Source organism: Hemibagrus wyckioides, linkage group LG28 (genome assembly GCF_019097595.1).
Source record: "Hemibagrus wyckioides isolate EC202008001 linkage group LG28, SWU_Hwy_1.0, whole genome shotgun sequence".
Taxonomy (NCBI): Eukaryota; Metazoa; Chordata; class Actinopteri; order Siluriformes; family Bagridae; genus Hemibagrus; species Hemibagrus wyckioides.
The window spans coordinates 9,451,953-9,471,657 of record NC_080737.1 but is presented as its reverse complement, the minus strand read 5'-3'; the positions used below and the strand labels follow the sequence as shown (position 1 = coordinate 9,471,657).

At 40.0% G+C, this 19,705-nt stretch overlaps 1 protein-coding gene across 1 annotated transcript; it reads right to left on the bottom strand.

Annotated features, from left to right (window-relative positions):
• Positions 1-5,197: 5,197 nt before the first annotated feature.
• enc1 (ectodermal-neural cortex 1) lies at positions 5,198-17,232 on the bottom strand. The gene is made up of 4 exons (XM_058383524.1): positions 16,961-17,232; positions 15,269-15,568; positions 13,601-15,119; positions 5,198-7,906 (listed from the first exon to the last, which is right to left on the bottom strand). Exons 2-3 carry the CDS (start codon positions 15,560-15,562, stop codon positions 13,638-13,640), a joined length of 1,776 nt encoding a protein of 591 aa, XP_058239507.1. The 5' UTR covers positions 15,563-15,568; positions 16,961-17,232; the 3' UTR covers positions 5,198-7,906; positions 13,601-13,637.
• Between the last annotated feature and the right edge of the window lie 2,473 nt (positions 17,233-19,705).

Sequence of the window (19,705 nt, the reverse complement as noted above, 5' to 3'; positions counted from 1 at the left end):
TCGTATGATGATTTGGAGGGTGGGGAGGGAAGTCAAAGCTCATGCAAACACGCAAACAAATACACCTAAAGCGATGCCCAGCTTTGGTGCTTCTAGTTGTACTTTTAGGATTGCTCATGACACAAAGAGATTTGCTTATTCTTTTCATCTCTGTCGCTTCCTCATGTTCAAACCTATCTTAATCTTATTTAACCTGAGTGTAGATCTTTTATTGTGTGTAAGACTGAGAACGATTGAATGAGTGATATTGGAATGCATGTGGTAGACACACACACACACACAGTCACACACACACACAGTCACACAAACACACATACATAGTCACACACACACTTAAAATGTGGGATGGTGAGATTCTATGCCACAAACTTAGGAACAACAGTCTGGAAAAAAGTTGGGGTACAATGAGAAAGAGGGAAAAAGAGAAGGAAAACTAAGAAAAAATAAATAAAAAGGAAGAAAGGAAAGTAGAGATAGAGACATTTTTATCACTTTTTCCCTGGAAAACCAAAGGGATGGTGTGATTCCATGCCATAAGCTAGGAAACAATTGTCTCTTTTGGGTGGGGAAGAAAGGGAATGAGGAAAGACTGGAAAAGAAATTAAGTCAAGGAGAGATGGAGTGCCGAAAGTGATTTATAGGCATCTTTTTTTGTCATTTTTCTCACTTTTTCCCCTAAAAGCCAGAGGGATGGTGAGCATCCATGCCAGAAGCTAGGGAAAACAATAATCTGTTTTGGGTGGGGAAGAAGGAGAAAAGAAAGGGAAGGAGGAAAAATAAGAGGAAAGAAAGAAAGTAAGTAAAAGATGGATGGAATGCTGTGAGCAATTTATATGCATCTTTTCTGTTTGTTTGTTTTTCACTTTTTTTTACCCCTGAATACCAGAATGATGGTGAGGTTCCATGCCACAAGCTGGGGTGCAGTAGTGTTTTTCAGGTGGGGAAGGAAAAAAGAAAGGGACTGAGGGAAAAGGAGGAAAAATGAGCAACAGAGAGGAAAGGAGAGATAAAGTAAAAGTAATAATGTGTAAAGAGATTTATAGCCACACTTCCTCCCTTTTTTCCCCAGCAAACCAGAGGGATGGTGAGATTCCATGCCACTTGACCTCTGTCAGGATGAGACAGTAAGCAGAAAGTGAAATCTCTCATTCTCAGAAACAAAAATGGAAAATTTTGATAGTTCATTTCCACATCCTTGGCAAAGATACGGTGGAGACGGACAGCTTAGAAACACCACTTACAATCATGTTAAATATCTTTCATCACTACTTGGATAACATCAGCATCAAGTTTAACAGCATACAAAGATTTAATGAGGTTCTTCCATTTTACACTGACATACAGTAATTAGCTGTAATTATACCTAAATATACAGTACGAGTGTGTATACATAAAGGCTTCAGCTACAGTGTAGTATGCTACTGTACATATGAAAGCCATAACAATTAGTTTAAATTGGGAAAGTTTTATGCTCTGGTAAAAAATTTCCAGAGTTAGACAGAGCAGGAAAATAGGTGACCTTGCCAGGCCTGGAGTTTTTTTTTTTAAACCATAATGTAAACTTGTGCAACCGAAAGTGAAGAGAAAATAAAGAGGGGACTCGTGTGTGTGTGTGTGTGTGTGTGTGTGTGTGGTCTAAATCATGAGCCCCTTGAGACTCACCTCTTTTCTACTACATTCTTCTTCTGTGTTTACATGGCTTACTTCTCTTCCCTCTCTTTCTCTTATCTTCTAATGTATTACAGGTGTGCTCAATCACTAGCAGACACTTCAGTAGGCCAGTCTGTGTGTGTGTGTGTGTGTTTGTGTGCCATCCCAGTGATTTACATGTGGAAGTGCTAGACACTTTGTTCCATAAGTCTTCAGGTATATTTTCAACAGAAGTTCATTTATCATTCGTTCATCTATAGAAGCCATTTGGCGGACACAAACATTATGAAATGGGGGAATTCCCTCCTGGATGGGACACCTCACCCACACACACACACACACACACATTTATACCCTCAGTAGCCAATTCACCAGAGAACCCAGAAAAAAACCCAGGCAAATATGATTAGAACCCTGCATTGACCGTAACCTGAGCGTTAAGGATAGACTCTTCAGGATACACTTGAGGACCCTGGAGCTGTGAGGTCTTTCTGTGCAGTTTTCATTAGGGCAGGATGACCTTAATGATGGCAATGCCACAGAGTCAAGACGTCACCACACTTGACTTATGCAACAGGCTACTATCTAGTGAAATCTCAGAGTCGACCACACAGTCATCCTGTGTACAATCTAACAGCTAGTTGGGGCCAGGTTTAAAGCTATATATATCTTTTTCATATATGTTGTATGTATATGAGATAATATCATTAACCAGAGTTCTGCAAAAACACAAAAGACAGAAGTTAGTTGCACTTAGTTCCTAGTATTGTGTAGCACCATGATCCTGGAAGAACCTTGTTTCATTTCACTGTGTACTGCATGAGCTATATATTTTTGAAATGACAATAAAAGCCTCTTGACTTGACTTTGTCCTGAAAATAAGAGGCATAGGCTTTGTATGGTGAAACATGCATCACACGCTGTGCAATATACTACATAGTGTAGTCTATTACAGTATTAATGGTTCTGTACATGATATACACACTTGTCTGTACTTCCATATGGTCTTTTTTTGTGTCACAAACTCATACCTCTGTTCATGATTTATTTTGTACCTCTTTGATATATATATAAATAGTGTGCTCATCTCCATGTCTGTTTTGTCAGTTCTCTCTTTTTCAACGATTGCTCGCACCTTTTGTCACTTGATTTAAGCCTGTTTCATCATTTCACTGTAAAGCCTTATTGTGCAGTTTGTTTTGTTATGACTCAACCAATTGTCTACACCGTTTTCAGATGTTCCTGATTTCTGGCACTGATCCTTGCTCTTAATTCTTTGGTTTTCTGAGTATGGATTATGCTTGTTCGCTTCTGGCTGATTTGTGGCGTTGATTATGGCTAATAAAACACATGCAGAGTTCATGCACATGTCTCCTGAATGTTTAATTTGATTCAATTTCATTCATTCATTCATTCATTCATTCATTCACACGATCTTGGTGGCTACAGAGTATTTTAAAACTAGGTCAGTTTGGTATAAATGCAATATCTGGCAACTCTTGATCATGGGGTAGCATGAATCCTGCCCCAGTGGCCCTCAAATAGTGTTCCCAATGACCACTAGGTGCAATAAAAACTCAATGTCTAGAATGTTGAGCAGCTCAGCAGCAACATGCTTTAAATATTGACTCAAAAGAGGTCAGTAGTATTTCAACATAGTTTAAAATGTATGGAGTAGACAACAAGAACTTTATAAGGATTAAAATTAAAGCTAATGTAAAAGCTCCACCCCCAAACCATCCCCAAATTGACAAGCCACCACTTATTGCAATACAAATACAAGATGACGATAATCATCGCAAATTGCATTATGAAGCTGCTTACATGTGATTAATAGCCAGTCAGGAGAAGCTCACATCTCTCTGGCACATTTGACAACTCATTAATGCACAGGAACCTGCTGTGATTAGCTGAGCATGAGTGGAACATCCCTCCATGCAATTGGCTCTGTTACAGTGTGGGAATTCAGGGGATCTCAGGAATCGCACGGAGAGCGTGCCAACCTCAACAGAGCTGCCACACATGTTGCCTGGCAACAGGAGCGTGTGGTATATTGTGTTGCTCTAACATGTAGGTTGTGTGTGTGTGTGTGTGTGTGTGTGAGAGAGAGAGAGAGAGAGAGAGAGAGAGACAGATTGTGTGTGCACCCATATTTACCCCCTGTTCATCATATACCTTCAAAGAAAACCCAAAGTCAGTGTTATTTAAAGCTGAACCTGTTTGAATATACAATAAATCTAATTTTTTTATTCAAGCAAGTTTACATGAGATATCAGCATGATTGTGCTTGACAATGTGTTATTTTATGAATAAACAGGAATTTATTAGGCTTTTCTCAGAGCTCAGGATGCACAGTGAATAGTTTTCCCTTTTCCTGTGAAATGTGTGTGCTTGCCTTGTAAAATGTAAGGCAGCATTCATGGAGCCGGTAAAACTGGTGTTTCCGAACCTGCTGCAAGGGAGTTGTTTTAACACAGGAATGCAAACTGTCTTGTCTCTGGGAAATTCACTTCCCTGTGTGTGTGTGTGTGTGTGAATGATTTTATAACTTGTTGAGAACTAGATATCTCCACAATGATAGAAATAAGAGATAGATTTGTATTTGTGGTTCTCTTAAGGAAAAGAAGCAAAAGGTTTATTATTTTGATAATGTGTGTGTGGGTGTGTGTGTGTGGGTGTGTTACGTTAAATTATGTTAAAAGAAAAACTTGAGGACACACACAGAATGCACTAGCCAAAGTTAATCTTGATTCATTTGTAGGAAGAGAGAAGTGAGAGAAAATAAATGACTGAGTGAGCAAGAAAGAGGGATATTGAAGGGATTGAGTAAAAGGAGGTCTTTTTAAATGGGCCTGTTCCAAATCAGCTCCCACAGTTTGGAGATAAAGGGACCAGTTGCCATGGTAACGCAAGTGTAAAAGGGAAAGTATCTGATGGGCTGTGCAGGGGTGGTTCATCCTGTGCCACACACACACACACACACAGGTGGACACAAGCACACCCAGATAAGATGATTATTTCAGCCTCTCCCACTCATCTAAGCAAAGCCCTTAGGAATACACACCCGATCTAATACCCCTGTGCAGATGACAGGGCTCCTGTCTGCCCCAAATATGTGAGAAATGTCGTAACGTTTTTGTTCTGGAATGGACAAGTGAGGTTTGTAGAGTCTGAAAACGTCAAACACGGGTTCAAGAAGGTCAACACACCTTTAACAATCAAGAGGAAAAAACTCTTATGTTTTATTTCACCATAAATTTCACATTGTGAAAAAAATCACTTGTACAAAATAACGTTAACCGCCGTGGTTGTGACAGAGCGACAACTCAATAACATAACACACTAGGACATACAGGACAGAACAATACAGCCCAACATTGACAGTGTTGACAGACAAAGGCAGAAGATGATTAAGAGTTTTATGCCACGTGCAAGCCTGTGACTCGGCTCTTGATCTTCCAGTCGGGAAAAAAGAGGGTCAGTGGGAGAGAAAGAGAGAGGGGGAGAGAGGAAAAACAAAACACTTGACAGCTACCAGTTCAAATGGTATGTGTTGATGGGGGACAGGAGAGAGGTGGTGGGGGGGATTGTTGACCATTGCCTGGGAAACGCTACTTGAGACGAGGCTAGAATGGGCTATCTGATTGGCTGGAGGTTTGTGTGTGCAGTGTACTGGAAAAAAAACAGAGAGGGCTTTCTGTTTAAAGCATAGACATGGGAGCTTCAAAGGCAGCAGGGTAAAGCGGCACTTCACTGAAAAAAGGGGAGTAGGTGGGAAGGAAGAAGGTCTGGGAAGGAATGTGAAGCTTGACCTCTCTCTTTCTTTTCTCCTATCTCGCAATCCTTTTTGGAGGAAACCTTATTCAAAAATATTCCCTCCTATTGGTTTGACAGAGATCTAGAAAGCTAGCTTGACATACAGCATACAGAACTTTTCACTTAAACATACCCTCTTCACCCTGCAAAACTGTAGCATGACTTTCCATTGAGACGATATCCTGTGATACGTATGTACAAACATGACCTTCGGAATGTAGCATCATTGCCGTGGTTATTTGTGGCATTATTTACCAAACATAGCCAGTTTTAGACAAAAAAAACCCTTCATAACACTTAGGACTGGTAGTACAGAAAACCCTGAGGAAAGGCAAATTTACAGGCCAATGCCACTCTCAATATCTGTGCTAAAGACATTTAACAGCAGTCCAAGGACCGTTTCAATGAGTTAAGACTTTCGATTAGAGAAAAGAAAGCAAACGTCTATGCTGAGGGTGTTAACAATAATAATTAGCACCTGTCACTGTGCTCAGGGGCAACAGTGACAGTTCCAGCTGTTCTTGGAGCAGCTGCTGATGTCACATTTCTCGCTCCATACTATTGGTGTCCTAATCAGTCATCTCAAATTAGACTGACACCAAGTTTAAAAGCGGCCACGCTAATATTGTGTGCTGCTGCAGTCAGTTAAAGGCCGAGGTTTTCACCAAACATAGTAGTTCAGTGGGTTGAAATTATTGCAGCTTGAAATGTTTTTTTTTTTTTTTCACATATATGCTTAGGTTTTCAAAATCAGCCAATCAGAATCATTGACATTCTTGAACAGGTTTTGGTTGTTGGAATTCAAGCCCCATTTGGTTTGATACACTATAGTTCTTGAGCCATAACAAAAACTTTTTTTTTGGCACTCGATCACAGTATGAATCCTTAACCCCCAGCCCTTCCCCCATGGCTTCCCAAACCAACTGCTTCATTGTATCCTGGGTAATCTGATCCTACAGCTTCATTCCTCCCATTCTTATCCGGGTGATGACCTAAGACCCCAAACCTGCCCGTTTTCAGGTCAGTCGAACCAGAGGTCCAGGATTCTCTGACCCCTTGAAAAACTCAGCCTCGGCTACGGCGTGACGCAGACGTGTGCAAAAGAGCAGTTCTTATGGAACACAAAGCGGTACGGGCCATGCGTAGCACGAAAACACTCGCCAAATTCTGTACAGCTGGATATATACAGACGGATATGTACGCAAGCATTTTTTTTTAATCAATAAATACAAAACCGAACATACACAGGTCAAATTAATAAATGGAAAAAAAAAAACCTCATAAATTAAGACTATGAATAGACTGTGATAGTTCTTTTCAGTTCAGGTTGTTCGCTGTTGCCATGGAGACATTACCTCTCCGGCAGACAGAACGACTCTCACCTTTTTTTTTTCTCCCTCTCTCTCTTTTTCTCTCTCCATCATTCTGCCTTTCACATTTATATTGAGGCTGTATGTGCGAGAACAGGAACACTCAGCACAAAGTTAAGCAGCCTAACTTTATACCAAAAAGTTCTCTTGTCTAGAATTCATTCGGAGACGTTGACAAAAATGACAGTGTCTCTGTTGAGATACAAACAACAGTTGCTTTCTGTAATGCTCCTCATCCATCCAAGCTCTCGGTGGACATGCTTAGGTTTTTGGATTTTGTTTTTTGGAAGAAGAATGAATAATATAGTCAAAGGTATCCTTTCACTCAGGAAAACATGCTGGAACATGCTGATCTTTTCCACATACAAACACATATACAAACACACATCTGCAATGTGGTTCACCTCAGGATGCCTTCTCACAGCAAGTTTCACACCAGGTTGAGGAGGTTTGTTTGTCAGGAACAGACCAGAGTCAGACATGGGAGACAAACAACTTGTCTGTTTCATGTCAACAGAAAAAAAAACCTAGTTTGTGCGTTCTTGGGATAAATAAGTCTTTCTCTCGTGTCTGTGAAACAGTTCTGAAGAAGAAATGCGCTTTGTATATATTTATATATACTTTATATATATTCAGAAGGCGTCTTCATGCTTTCATTTTGGAAATCGGTCAGTTCCACTGGCTGAAGTTCTTGTTGTGAGATACACAGAGAAGTAGTTTTAGCTACCACACCATTTTCATCCCAGAACAAAATAGTGGGTATGCGCCCACACACAGACATGACAGCGAAACATGCCGGGCGCTAATTGGCCTTTTTATATTAGCAGTTGGTTCATTTGGTTGTCATAGCTCCACAAAAACGACTAGACAATGGAACGTTTAAAGCAAGATTTCTCCAACACTCAATGTCATCCAAAAAAAATAAAGTAGTGAAAGCTTCGCTGCTGGATATCTTCAATATTAACGTTGAGCTTTTGATGGATAAGAAGTCGTCGTCATCGTCTTTTGATGAGATTGCACAGAAAGCAGGAAATTGTCACAGCTGGAATCCAGTACATCGCACAGGACTTCTGTAAAGAAAGCAGACAACACAGAAGAGTTTAAATCATTTCATTTTCGAGTTGGTTTTCCTATTAAGGCATAAAATGACCGTCCCATCAGAACAAACTGCATTTCTGCTAAATGGCCTCATAAACAAAGAAGAGCAGGCCTTTTCCTCAAAACACTTCAATTGCCATAGCACTGCAGGAAAAAAATAATAATAACACGTCTCAGAGATAAAGTCCAGATGCTCTCTTTCTCTAGTCTGGCCATTTGTTCTGCTGCTTTTCCTGTCATCCTCAAGGAAAAACAGTTGGAGAAGGACAGGTTATGTGCTTGCACCTGTTTGAACGTTGTGCAAGGGCAATACAAACCCTAAAAAAAAAGTCATGTGACCTCAGTAACGCCTGGAAAATTCTAGTTCACTGCAGTGAAGGAGCTTTAATGAAGCCACTACAATAATCAGGGTTTCTGTAAGAGCAGTGGTGGAAAGTAATAAACTACACATACATGTGTTAGAGCACTTGTACACAATGAATAAAGAACGTCTGATATTTTAAAATCACTTAAATAATCACAGAGAAGTGTAAATTTGACTTAGACTACAGTCTTTCTCTGGAAGCTAGTCACAAACTGTTGTGTAAAATATATCTAGCCAGCCTCTAATTAACGCTTAGGAAAATGTGCACTGTTCAATTCGATTTTATTTGTTTAGCTCTTTTAACAGCAAAGCAGCTTTACAGGTAAATGCATGGCTAGCTACATGAACTAGCTAGCAAACAAACAAAGCATGCTACTGAAACTCCATCTAGCTAATCAGCTAACTTTCCCTCACTTTCTGTACTGATGATAACTGAGGTGTTCACTTCAGCTCTTTTAACACCACCACCTTTCTTTTACCCAAGTAAATTATTACTACAGATAGCATTGTGTATTGTACTCTTTCCTCCACCGTGAAAGGGGAAGTTGAAAGACGTTAGCCGGAAGCTATAAGCCATTAAGTTTTGAGAACTGCAAAAACAATGGCAATCTATCAAGTAAGCACTATATTAGTCAGGGATTGCTTTTTTTTACTAAACCGACTGAAAATCCATGTTGATTATTTCCTAGTTATTATATACTACTGCTATCCAACCAGTGACAGACTTCATCTTGTTGACCGATAGCAGACTTCTCTTTTTCCTGCCTCACTGGTAGACATTATTAAAGAATCATATCCTTTTTTCATTTCCATTTTGAAGTATTATTTCCTCTGTATGTAACCAATTTGCGTTTGGTTTAAGAAGCCAGATTTTAGACCATGAGTTCAGCTGAATGGTATGGAGACTGCAGTACTGTGAAGGGGACAAAGACCCAGATCTGCAGATGGAGGATTTTCAGTTTGAAGTCTCCGTGAAATATTTTATGACAGTTTCAAATGGCTAACATATATATGAGAAGTGGTAGCTCAGTGGTTAGGAGTCTACTGATTGGAAGGTTGTGAATGCGAATCCAAGGACAACCAAGCTGCCACTGCTGGTCCTTAACCCTTAACGGCTCCGTTGTATAAATGAAGTAAATGTAAGTCGTCTGGACAAGGGCGTCTGCCAAATGCTGTAAATGTATCTGTGAACGTTATTTATTGCTTTATAATGATTCCTCAGCTGTCCTTAGTTTGTTTAATTACTTTATTATTTTACTGGCAACCTGCTGCTAATGAGAGGAACAGGATTAACCATCAGGATTATCCATTTTTCACGTTCTGTTCTACCAGCAATCAACTGACACTCCAAGAGTAGGTATATCGATCGATGTGATCACCAGTACACTAATAACAACCATGACAGTGTTTACAAGATGTATATTTAGCTTTTATTACAGAGCATCGATTTACGCTGCCAACCCTAGTGATTATTATAAAACAGTATTCCCATTTTGTAACAATTTGGATTGAACAATTATACATCACTTATTTACTTTCCCCTAATGTAAAAATTTCCCCTAATGTAAAATTTCATTTTGTTATTATTTCACACACACTTCTCATACACTGTTCAGTTTACTGCGAATCAATTTCTAGTGTAACACATGGTGTAACATCACCATCCAATGTGTTACAGATATTAACTCTGTGTTTGAGATCGCATTTCACAGAAACCATCAGCTTCTTACTGCATATCCTAATAAACAGTTATTATGCAGGAGAAAGTAAGGTTTCTTAGTACTGGGTTTAGTAATTGAGCTGGTGGTCTCGTCCTTAGATGCAGAATTAAAGTATTTAATGTAGCCAATTTTATTTCCCATCAGTAGTGACGTTTCTATCAGTGTAAAGTGCTTATGCTTTCTCCTGGTGCAGCAATATTCTGCCCCTTGAAACAATCGAAACAAAACCGTCTGTCTTTTGGCAAAATATTCACACTACAGTGGGTTCAGTATTATCATTTAAATGTGTTTTTTATCACCATAATGACTACAATGTATGGATGTATGGAGGCCATGTATGTATCCATCAATTCCTGCACCCACTCATTATCCAACTAACTATGCTGCTTTCCCAAGGATTGTACCGGAAACAAAGCATTCCCTCAAGCACGAGTCGTGCTTTAAGACAGCATGGGGCGACTTTGTGTCAATGGAATGGGGCTGGGACTAATGACGGCCGTTCTCCTCCTCTACCCTCGGGTACATGCCTTGCATACGTTTTTTGTTTACGCAAACTCGTATGCAATTTATGGCCCAATTTATCCGGTATTTTCAGTTTTAAATCTCTGGGAGGAATCAGCATGATAATGAGCTGCACATTATGCAGACGTCAACGTTTTTACAGCTCAACAGCCAACCCGTGGACACATGTACAGGGAAGCCAGTAGCTAGCTGCTGGAACTAGGGCCAGATCTTTTGATGTTTTTACAGAAAGAGAGCTGTGTATTAAACTTTAAATATCACACCAGTGTTCCGTAGCAGCTGCCTGTTGTGTTAAACATGTCTGTTGGTGAAAGCCACCAACTTCCAGCAATATGAGCGACAGCATCTGTTGACGATGTGGGAGTGTCCAGCAACAAAGTTAAGAAATTGTGCAAATATGGAGCGACTCGTGTGTAGGTGATCTGTGGCAAGAATCACAACTGCAGATATACACTGCTCTTTTTTTTTTTTTTTTAAAAAAGCAGAATCTTCCTCCAGAACGTTTAATTTTAGAAGCAAGAAAAGATAAGTTATCAATGCTAGCTGTGCTACCCACGGAGAAACGGTATTATGGCAACCAAGTAGTAGCCACACCTACTGGTGACAAATCGCACTGTAGCTTAAGTGCTGCTATTGTTAACCATCCGCCTATAAGTCCAATAATTATTTTTCTTCTCTGGCAGGACATGGACTGATAAGAAGGAGCAGCAAAGACAGCTGACTGGTTCATGAACTCAACTTTCACAGCATGGGGTGTCTTACACATACACCGTGAGAACTGGACCGTTTTGCTCACTGGCTAGGATGATCTCTAAAGAAAATACAAGATGTACGGAAGATGCATGCGTGCTTTTGTGTGGGTGTGTGACATTAACCAGTACACACTGCAGGAGAGGGAAAAAAAACGCCTGTAGCCATCTTCCCGTCGTTAGCTAAGGGGGAAAAAAAAGACTGAGATTGTAAGCACAGGAAAAGGCAAAGGAGATGGTTTGTTTACTCATCCTTTTCCTCCTCATCCTCCCCCTCTCAACTCATCCTCCTTTACTCCGATCTCACTCTCTTTCTCTTTCTCTCTCTCTCTCGATCTCTCCTCCCACTCTTTTGGCCAGTGGTGAACCATTTTTATTGTTACGGGGTTGGGGGCAGCTGCTAAGAACACTCCATGGTAATTGAAATGCATAGGAATGTCCCCATTAAGCAACGAAAGGACCTCCACTTTGAAATGAACTGCCCTGTCGAGGTGGGCGGCATTCCAGTTACAGATCCACACTAATACACCGGGTCACAGACTAATGACGAATTGAAGGCTCGACATCAGGGGGTCAGGAATGAAATAAACACACTTGGAGGTCTCACGCCTTCCTCTCCCCTCCTTGTTTTTTTAGAATTCACTCACTCCTACTCGCTTTTTTTCCTGTTATCAAGCCAGTGTGTAGGGGTTTAATAAGCGTTTGTTTTGTCTACTGGACTGCAACTCCCTAGACATTCAAATCTGCTTCGGCGTATGACTCACCATCATTGTTACAGCCAGATGAGCTTTGCGGAGAAAAATACAAACGCAGAGACACAGTACAAATTTAAAACGCTCTTTCTGTTCTTTTGTTGTGTCAGTATGGTTTAATTGTCTGAATAATGAAGGTTCTGCTTTTATCTGCCTTCACGCTCAGGAGTTTCGGTTCCAGTCCATATGCTCCCTTTCTCAGACACTGTGGAAGTGAAACTCATCCAGAATGTTTTGTATTTGTTTTGCTTGCTTTTTTTAAAAAAAAACTCCTTCAGATGAACCCCACACTTTCAGCTCAGGAACTTTGCACTACCTTCCACTACCCAGAAATGCTTTCCTGTCTATAGATGTTCTTGTACTTCCCTCTTGTCCCATTGCCTTTGTTTAGAATCAATGTCCATTCCATCAATACTTCTCTCTCTCTCTCTCTCTCTCTCTCTATCTCGCAATTTTCTTTCTCTAAACCACTGCATTACAACACCTACTAGCATGCTATGTATTAACATATTGATAATTGTCAGTTGTCTTTATCTATTCTCGCCAACGCTTCCCTCTTCTCTCCACCCTCCGACAAATTTGTCCCTCAGCGACAATAAAACTCTTCTATTCTGTTTCAATTACCCTTGGTGCTACGCCCCATGTTGCAAACTCATAATTCACCCAGGCATCACTGGGGACATGTAGCAAACACACACACACACACACACACACACTGAGATCTTATTTAACCTGATCTAAATCCTCAAACACATAAGATGTATCAGAAAGAAGACACAAGTTTTTCCACAATTTCATAGCATTCAAGCAGCGAGTTCAAGCATACAACATTGTCGTGTGTTTTCTTAAATCATATATGTGCAATCCTAACATCCAACTGACCCATGGACACTAACTATAGAGTGTAGCATCATCTAAAGAAAGAACCCCAGTAAATTATAGCCATACTAGATACGTAGCTATGCTATCATCTCCTTAAACAGTTAGATGCTTGGATCATGTATAATGCTACATTACTAAGTTGCCTCGAATAACATTTTGGGTGCAAATTTAGAAAATGTAAATGTAGAAAGGACAGATGTGCAAAATGTATGTGGCAGATGGATGATATCAAGAGGAAGAAGCCTCTCAGAGGAATCTAATTACTTTATCAACACTGAATCAGTTCTTTTTTAATAAGAATCTTTGTCTCTAAACTTAGTCAATGGCATAGCTTTCCAATAATTAGTGCCTTAGAAGTACTGCAAGTATCAATTTACACCAATTTGAAACACAAGAATACTGCAAGTGATCAGGTTTTAAAAGAACCAGAACAATAAACAATATTTATGATTAGGACCAATCACACAAATTAGATCTAATTCATCTAATTTGACTTTCAGTGATGGTGGATTAACAGAAATTCTTAAACTTGTCCACCTGAATGGATGTTTCAAGATTTACTCTTTACATGTATAAAAAGAAAATGTTATTTCACTTTGTTATAAAATTCATTTCTTTAGCTGCTTGTATCTTTACAGACATGAACCTTCATCGATGTTTACATTAGTAAACCTACCTTAATGGATGAAGGAAGGTGAAGGGACATGCACTTGTCAGGCTGGGAGGTGTTTCCAGGTGCTAACGAAGGCAGTGGGGATCAAGGAATAGGGTACAGTGGTTATGCTGTTCCAGGCATCCAGTGTGGGATCGTAGCAGTCTAGCGTCTTGCAGCGCTGCGTTCCAAAATAGCCACCGACAACGTACAGTTTGTTCCCGGAGGCTACTGCCTGGCAGCTCATTCGCTTAGCTGTAACATCACCTACTTTAGTCCACTGGTAGTTTTCGCTGCTGAATTTGTACGCAGAGCAAGCTGAGAACTCAGTGTCGCCACCCATGACAAAGATCTGGTTGCCCAAAACAGCAGCTGCTGTGTAACGCCAAGGCTGCGGGCAAGATGCTGGGACAGTCCAGTGGTTTTCCACTGGGTCATAACACTGGACCTTTGGTAGCTTATCATGGGTTACGCTTGTTCCTCCGAAAGCAAATAACTTGAGCTTTACGCTGACTACTGCTGCATTACTAACGCCCTCGCGCAGGGGTGCGACCATGCTCCACTTGTTGGCAACTGGGTCAAACTGCTCCACCTGCTTCAACGAGACAGATGGTGAAGCTGGAAGACAACCAGTTGCAGCAGTATGACCTCCGACTACATACAGGCAGTGGCGCAGTTCGGCTGAACCATGCCCAAATCGAGCTATTAGCATGGGAGCTGCTTTTGACCACTCTTCATGTAAGGTATCGTACACCCAAACATCTTTGGACACACCATTCTCTGAGCCCCGACCACCAGTCACATAGACTTTACAGCCAATAGCGCAAGCACTGAACTCCTTCCGTGGACTGGGAATATCTGCCTTCGGGATGATTTCTTTGGCCTTCTGGTCCACTAAATACAGCTTGTCACACATAAAGGTAGGACCACCTAGCAGGAAAAGGGCATGGCTAGTCTTACGTGGCCTGGCACAAGGACTGTTGACCACGCCGTCATTCTGCAGAATACGCAGCTTGCAGCGGATTGCTTCATCCACCAGCTCTTTGCTTTTGGCTTGTGAGTTAATGAGCTCCTCTGTGGAGACATTCTCCATGAGGAAGATGGCAGGTAAGAGGGCCAGGCGTACAGTCCTCAAAAGCTCAGGTAAGTGACAATGTCGCCTTTCCAAGTCATAGTTGACCCAATTAAGTGCCGATTCATAGACCAACCGCTCATCCTCCGTCTCCAGCTCTTCGTGCGAGAGCAACTGGACTATCATGTCCTTGGGCAGTTGCAGGAATTCTTCCGTCTTGCAGATAGCTGGGAAATTGCTGAGACACATGCTCCAGGAAAGCTGAGACAGCTGGGTGCAGTGGTGGGCATCAGACAAAAGCAGCATGCCAAGGCAGTTGGACGGGTGAAGGTTCTTCTCAAGGAACTCAGCGCAGGCATCACGGATGTCCTGGAACTCTAGCATGTCACCTGCCTCCAGCAGAGACTCAGCATTCTCTTCGTTGATGACTACTCGGGATGAGTAAGCGTAATCCAAGAGCAGCTCTAACACCTGGTTCACACAGAGCAACATTAAAGTTAGACTATACAGAAAAAAAGCTTGCATAATCCTTAACTGTTATCTTATTGGCTGTGTTTCAATAATAACAAATCACAGGAAAAACCTGACACTAAAATCTGGAACTATGGTCATTGCAGTACCTCTGGATGTATAGAGTCTCTGAAGTCCACCTCCTTGGCTTGGCTCTCTCTTAACCCTCCACTGAACATTGCCTCAAAGTATCGGCTGCAGGCAGCCAGCACGGCGCGATGGCATGGGAAAGAGCGGCTGCCTGCATGCAGCAAGACGTCTGTGAATAGCCTCTGCTTCCGCAGGACATTCAGGTGCATCAAGACACTGTCGGCGTATGAGGACTTGTGGAAAAGATAGATGTTCATGGAGCCAGTGCTGGCTCGTGACTTGCGGTTCTCATGGACACAGACAGACATTTTCATTGAATCCTAGAAAACGGGAGCAACAGCTGCAGTCAGAATACATGACTTCTCAGTACAGAAATATTTTGTTCCTAAATGAACAAAGAAAGTAGTTGATTTACTTCTGACTGAACAGGGATCATAGTAAACAAATAACACGGTTAAATAAAACGCAGTTTATCCAGTGAGCTTGATTTATACTGCATCATAGCGAGTCACTCTAGGTTTGTAGATTAGACTACTCACTAAAAGAATTAGTCACATATGGTTACATTAAAAGATCAACATCAGCAAAATCAGATTAGGAAAAGACTACAGAGCATGATGTCATTCTGCAAACACACACACACACACACACACATACACAACACTGGATAACACTGGTTCTGTCTCTGATGTCTAGGCCCCTGGAATGTGAGCCAGTTTAATCATTGCCAGGTGTTCAAAGGCGGACGGAAAGAGAAAAAGGGAAAAGAGGACAGCATTTTTTAAAAGTAAACACTGCAGCACAGAGTATAACGGGGGGATAAAGGCATTGGGTGCAAAGTCAACATTAAGTGTGTCAGTGTCACCAGCTGCCATCTGGTTGCACGTATAATGCGCGTTCAAATTCAATCTGTCATCATTTCTATGTAAGCGATATGGATCCCTAGGTCCCCGCCGGCTGTCATCGTCCCTCCGGGGTGGATGTAATTGTGTTTCTGTCAGTGCTGTACACAAGCCTAATGTAGTTCTTAACCGCTTTACTTCGGTGGCAAAGTTGCTACATGCCACCTGATGCTGTCTGATAATGCATTTAAATGGGCTGAAGCTGAAAAAGAACATGAATTATTCTGAGGCTGTGTTCTTTACAGCAACCTTATATCAAGGCACATATAGCCTAGTAATACAGTAGTGTTGTATTGTGTGTGTGTGTGTGTGTGTGTGTGTGTGTGTGTGTGTATATATATATATATATATATATATATATATATATATATATATATATATGTTTGCATATTTTACAAAACAGATGTGTGTGTGCATATATTATAAAATAATCATGCTTTAATAATCTGCATGTGTGTGTGTGTGTATATATATATATATATATATATATATATATATATATATATATTGCAAAATAAGTAATGTGTTAACCAAATGCGTGTAGGCTAAAATGATTAAGCCTTGCCAACTTTAATACATAATAGGAAACTTTATCTGACTTTTGATTTTTCGATCATATATCTGCAAACTATTTATTCAATTTTTTTTCTCGTTTTAGGATGAGCAGTGAACTGGGAATGAATTGCTTTTCATTAAAATGCGCGTGTCGCATGGCATGTAAAAGCAGTCGCTCAGTGAATGAGGGAATTAATGTAGAAGTAAACTAACACACGCGCGCACACACGTACACACACTTATACATATACATACCTCTTTGTGACAAAGCAGGAGTTCAATTCTGTCCGTTTTCCGTTTAGTCCTCGTGCATACCAAACCGCACACAGCCACGATGCGCTCGCTCTTTAATCCTCGTGCGCCACTGTTCAGCCCAGCACGTGCAATATTTAATATAGGGTAGGGTACAGAGAGAGTATCTCGCAATATATAGGTAGATAGATAGTTTTCTTTCTGATCTCGCGCTTATGCCGAGCTCGTGCTGTTGAACACTTTGTGCTGTCTCCAGGCGCGTGGAAGTGTTTTGTGCTCGGCAGTAAGGGGTGTGTTTTAATCGAAACAGAAAGGCGGGGCGCGTGCTGAGAGAGAGAGAGAGAGAGAGAGAGAGAGAGAGAGAGAGAGAGAGAGAGAGAGAGAGAGGCAATAGGTTGGTGTTTGGTGCTTTAGAGATAAGAAGTGCATCAATTCACAGTCAAAGATTTGTAACTGATCTCAAATTCAACCTTAACATCACTCCAACACTCTCTGTTACTGTTAAAATGTGTTTAGATTTTTACTCTCTCTCTCTCTATATATATATATATATATATTTACTCTCTCTCTATATATATATATATATATATTTTTTTTTTTACTATATATATATATATAAACTGAATCCATATCTATCTACATCCAAAGAGATTATTATTGTACATTTAGAGATTAAATGTACAAATTCAATGGAAATTGTATAGCACTGTTGAATACTACAATAGATATTGGCAGGAAGCATGAGAAGACCTATATCGCCTTCTGGGTGACATCTAGAGCAAGTTAGTCTAATCTAAATCTTATCATGCACCTAGTGTGTTACTGAGCCCACATGAGTCCTTTCTTTATAATTACAGCTGTAGTACTCAGTCTACAGTTATCCATTTACAATCGACTTTGAGTTTATCTCATTTATACAACTGAGAAGTTCTAGGCTTTGCTCAAGGGTCCATCAGTGGCATCTTGGTGGCCCTGGTATTTGAGCTTCCAACCTTCTGATCAGTAGTCCAACGTGTCCAGGTGAGATTATCCACTGAAGGTTAGACATAACTTGAAACATGCCAAAGTTTGCGTAGTCTTATCTATATGTTTATTCTTATTTTTATTTGATCTATTATCTCAGGTATACTGGATTTGTCAGTATTTTATCTCTCTGTACACGCAGCCTCCTTCTGGTCATCTTAATTACTACAACATACGTTTATTTCATATATTTTCTTTACATACTCTGTATAATTTGTCTTTGTAACATATGTTCTACTTTCAAAAATATTATTTTTAAGTTTGCTATTAAAGATGGGTGCATTCGACTGGAAGGGCAGGAGTTCAAATTCCTTCCCAGAATCAGTCCTCATAAAAATAAATATAAATTCAGTTAAACTGATCTGTTATTGAAACTAAGCAGTGAGTTTGTACCATTGCCTCGTCCTCGCATGGTTTTAATGCTGGTTGCAAACATGGAATTTTTAAGGATGTGTTCCAAAAGGGGATCAATTTTCCAAAAAAATAACATGTATTATCCAGCATGATAGTGCCTTAAGCATCTATATAAATTAAGATATATATCTTAATTAATGTAAATTCTTAAGCATTACTATTTTAATATTTCTAGAACATTTAGAAAATAGCATGTAGAAAATGCAGGGAGAAAAAGAGCTCTAAACAGGAAGGGAAAATATCCCCACATGATCTGAGTGATGTATTCACTGACAAGTAGATGACAAGTAGAGATGTTTTCTATATGTTACAATAGTGTATAGTTATAATATAGTAATAGCAATGAGGAATGGACATTTTCTTTTTTTTAAATGACATTTCCTTTAGAGAATTTTTTGTCTACACAAGCAGACCTTGTAGACTTTGTAGACCTTGTATTACATCATGTTCTAGCATGGCTGGCTGGTATAAATTGGCTAGCGGGTCTAAGCCTCGTCTTTCTGTCAAGGAAAAATAAGGTTGTATTTCTTTTCCTTTTATTTTGACACCTTTATCAGTTTGTTTTTCTGTTCGGCATGCTGCATAATCGGAGGAGGCAAGACAGGAGATTCACAGAATACAGGAAAAAAACAGAAACATAACTGCTTATCTGTTTTTCTGTGTGTGTGTGTGTGTGTGTGTGTGGGTTCCCATGTTTCTGCATAATAGTATGCCCCTACTCTAATGTGTATATATTAGTAATAATATTTAATATGTGATATTACAATTCAGTAGTCAGTAAATTCAGCAAAATGTCCAATTATCCTGATGTCCTGATGTATAACACTTATTTAGTCCTTTTTATTTCACTGTTTAGAGAACTGCAAAATGGTCTCATGAGACTTCTGTTCACTTGAACTGAAGAGGCGTTAGGCCTCCGAAAGACTCTCAAGGGCAGAGTTTCTTCACATTGTGCTAATATCAAATGAAAGAGATCACAGAGCATATTGATCACCTTACTGAATCCTGTAATAATTTACTAATTACCTATGCAAATTCAAAGAATTTTTGTTTGTGTTTGATTGTGTTTGCTTTGCATCTCTTTGTTGTTATGAATGATAACCGTCAGTCAACTAATGAGATGATGACATGATATCCAAAGCACCATAAATGGACAACTGATAAATAAATGAATACTGTTCAGTTTGCTTGGTTTATTTTGTGTCTATTTTTTATGAAGATTAAAATCTGCTGATGTTCATCTATGTTTATATAGATTATAAAATACAGAAACGTCCAATACTCCCTTGAACAGCTGTATGCCTTCTTCCT